Raw genomic sequence first — 1,330 nt, 5'->3', positions numbered from 1 at the left:
CCCCAGATACTGTCAGCTCCCTGAGCGTGGGGACCCTTCCTATCATGTCCACATGTGTCCCACATCCCTAGACTTACATATGGCACATGCTAGGTGTTCAGGAGGTGGTGTGAACGCACACTCACTGGACAGTGCTCTATCCTCAGTCAGACAGAGTTGGACTCCCCGTCTCTGGTTCTGTCCTGACTTGTCACAGTGTTACTGGATTGTGGAACCCAAAGGTCAAGAGAGAATGCTTGAGACATTGAAATTTGCAAAAAAAAAAAGATGATTTTACTATAGCCCGGGGACAGGACCCATGGGCAGAAAGCTCACTGGGATTGTGAGGAATGACTGATTATATACTTTTTAATTAGTGGAGGTGAGGGATAGTGTAAGTCTCTAAGGAATTTGGAAGCAAGGCTTTCAGGAATCGAGGGGCTAGCTGCTGTGAAGACGAGGTTACTTCAGTCTTTAATAAAACACACACATGAAGGCACTAAGGCAGCCATGAGGTCCTTGAGGAAGGTCACACTCCGCATGGGTCAGGTATCTACCAGGGGCTGCAGCTGTGGGAGATTTACTTTAAGCAACATTTCTCCTGCCTTTGTTTCCGCATCAGCTGAGTCTATTACCAGGGGAGTCTATCCATGGCACTCAGGAATTCCACTCAATATGGGAAAACCCTACAGTGTGTTCCTGCCAAGGATAGGCTTGAGGGGCTGAATTTAAGAGAACTTGGATGATTTTGTAGGCAGAGTTCCTTGAGATTGGTCTCAGGCTACAGTTTAGAATAAACAAAGGAAGGAGCTGACTTGGCCAAGGAGGGGGAGCTGCACAAGGAGACCCATTGCTGTGGGGACAGGAGCTTTTTGTCTCACTTCCCCACAGGCCGGGAGCACTGTGTGACCTTTGAGACTGCTGTCCCCTGCTGAGCAGTAATACTCAGCCTCGTCCTCAGCCTGGAGCCCAGTGATGGTCAGGGTGCCTGAGCTGCCAGACTTGGAGCCAGAGAATCGATCTGGGACCCCTGAGGGTCGGTTGCTATTATCATAGATGACGGTTCTGGGGGCTTTTCCTGGGAGTTGTTGGTGCCAGCTCACATAATAACCACCCCCGATGTTGGAGCTGCTTCCAGTGCAGGAGATGGTGACCGTCTGGCCCAGGGCCCCAGACACGGAGCGCGGCTGAGTCAGCACAGACTGGGCCCAGGACCCTGCAAGGGGGAGAGACACAGACAGGGTGATACTGGGATCTAGAGACAAGAGGAGGAAGCAGAGCCCCACATGCCCTCCCAGGGCCCTTTCCCCTGTCCCTGCATCCAGTCACCTGTGCAGTGAGCGAGGAGGCT

The 1,330-nt window shown here is 52.3% G+C and overlaps 1 gene segment (V, D, J or C); it reads right to left on the bottom strand.

Moving 5' to 3' along the window:
- Positions 1 to 860: 860 nt before the first annotated feature.
- LOC116629756 lies at positions 861 to 1,195 on the bottom strand (the record flags this gene model as incomplete). The annotated part of the segment is given in 1 exon segment: positions 861 to 1,195. A coding segment is annotated over 1 exon segment (335 nt), but the record flags the coding sequence as incomplete, so codon positions are not given.
- Between the last annotated feature and the right edge of the window lie 135 nt (positions 1,196 to 1,330).

The sequence above is a fragment of the Phoca vitulina genome, unplaced genomic scaffold (assembly GCF_004348235.1).
Source record: "Phoca vitulina isolate PV1807 unplaced genomic scaffold, GSC_HSeal_1.0 scaffold2789, whole genome shotgun sequence".
Classification (NCBI taxonomy): Eukaryota; Metazoa; Chordata; class Mammalia; order Carnivora; family Phocidae; genus Phoca; species Phoca vitulina.
Note: the sequence above shows the minus strand (reverse complement) of the source record. Positions and strands in the feature narration are given on the sequence as shown.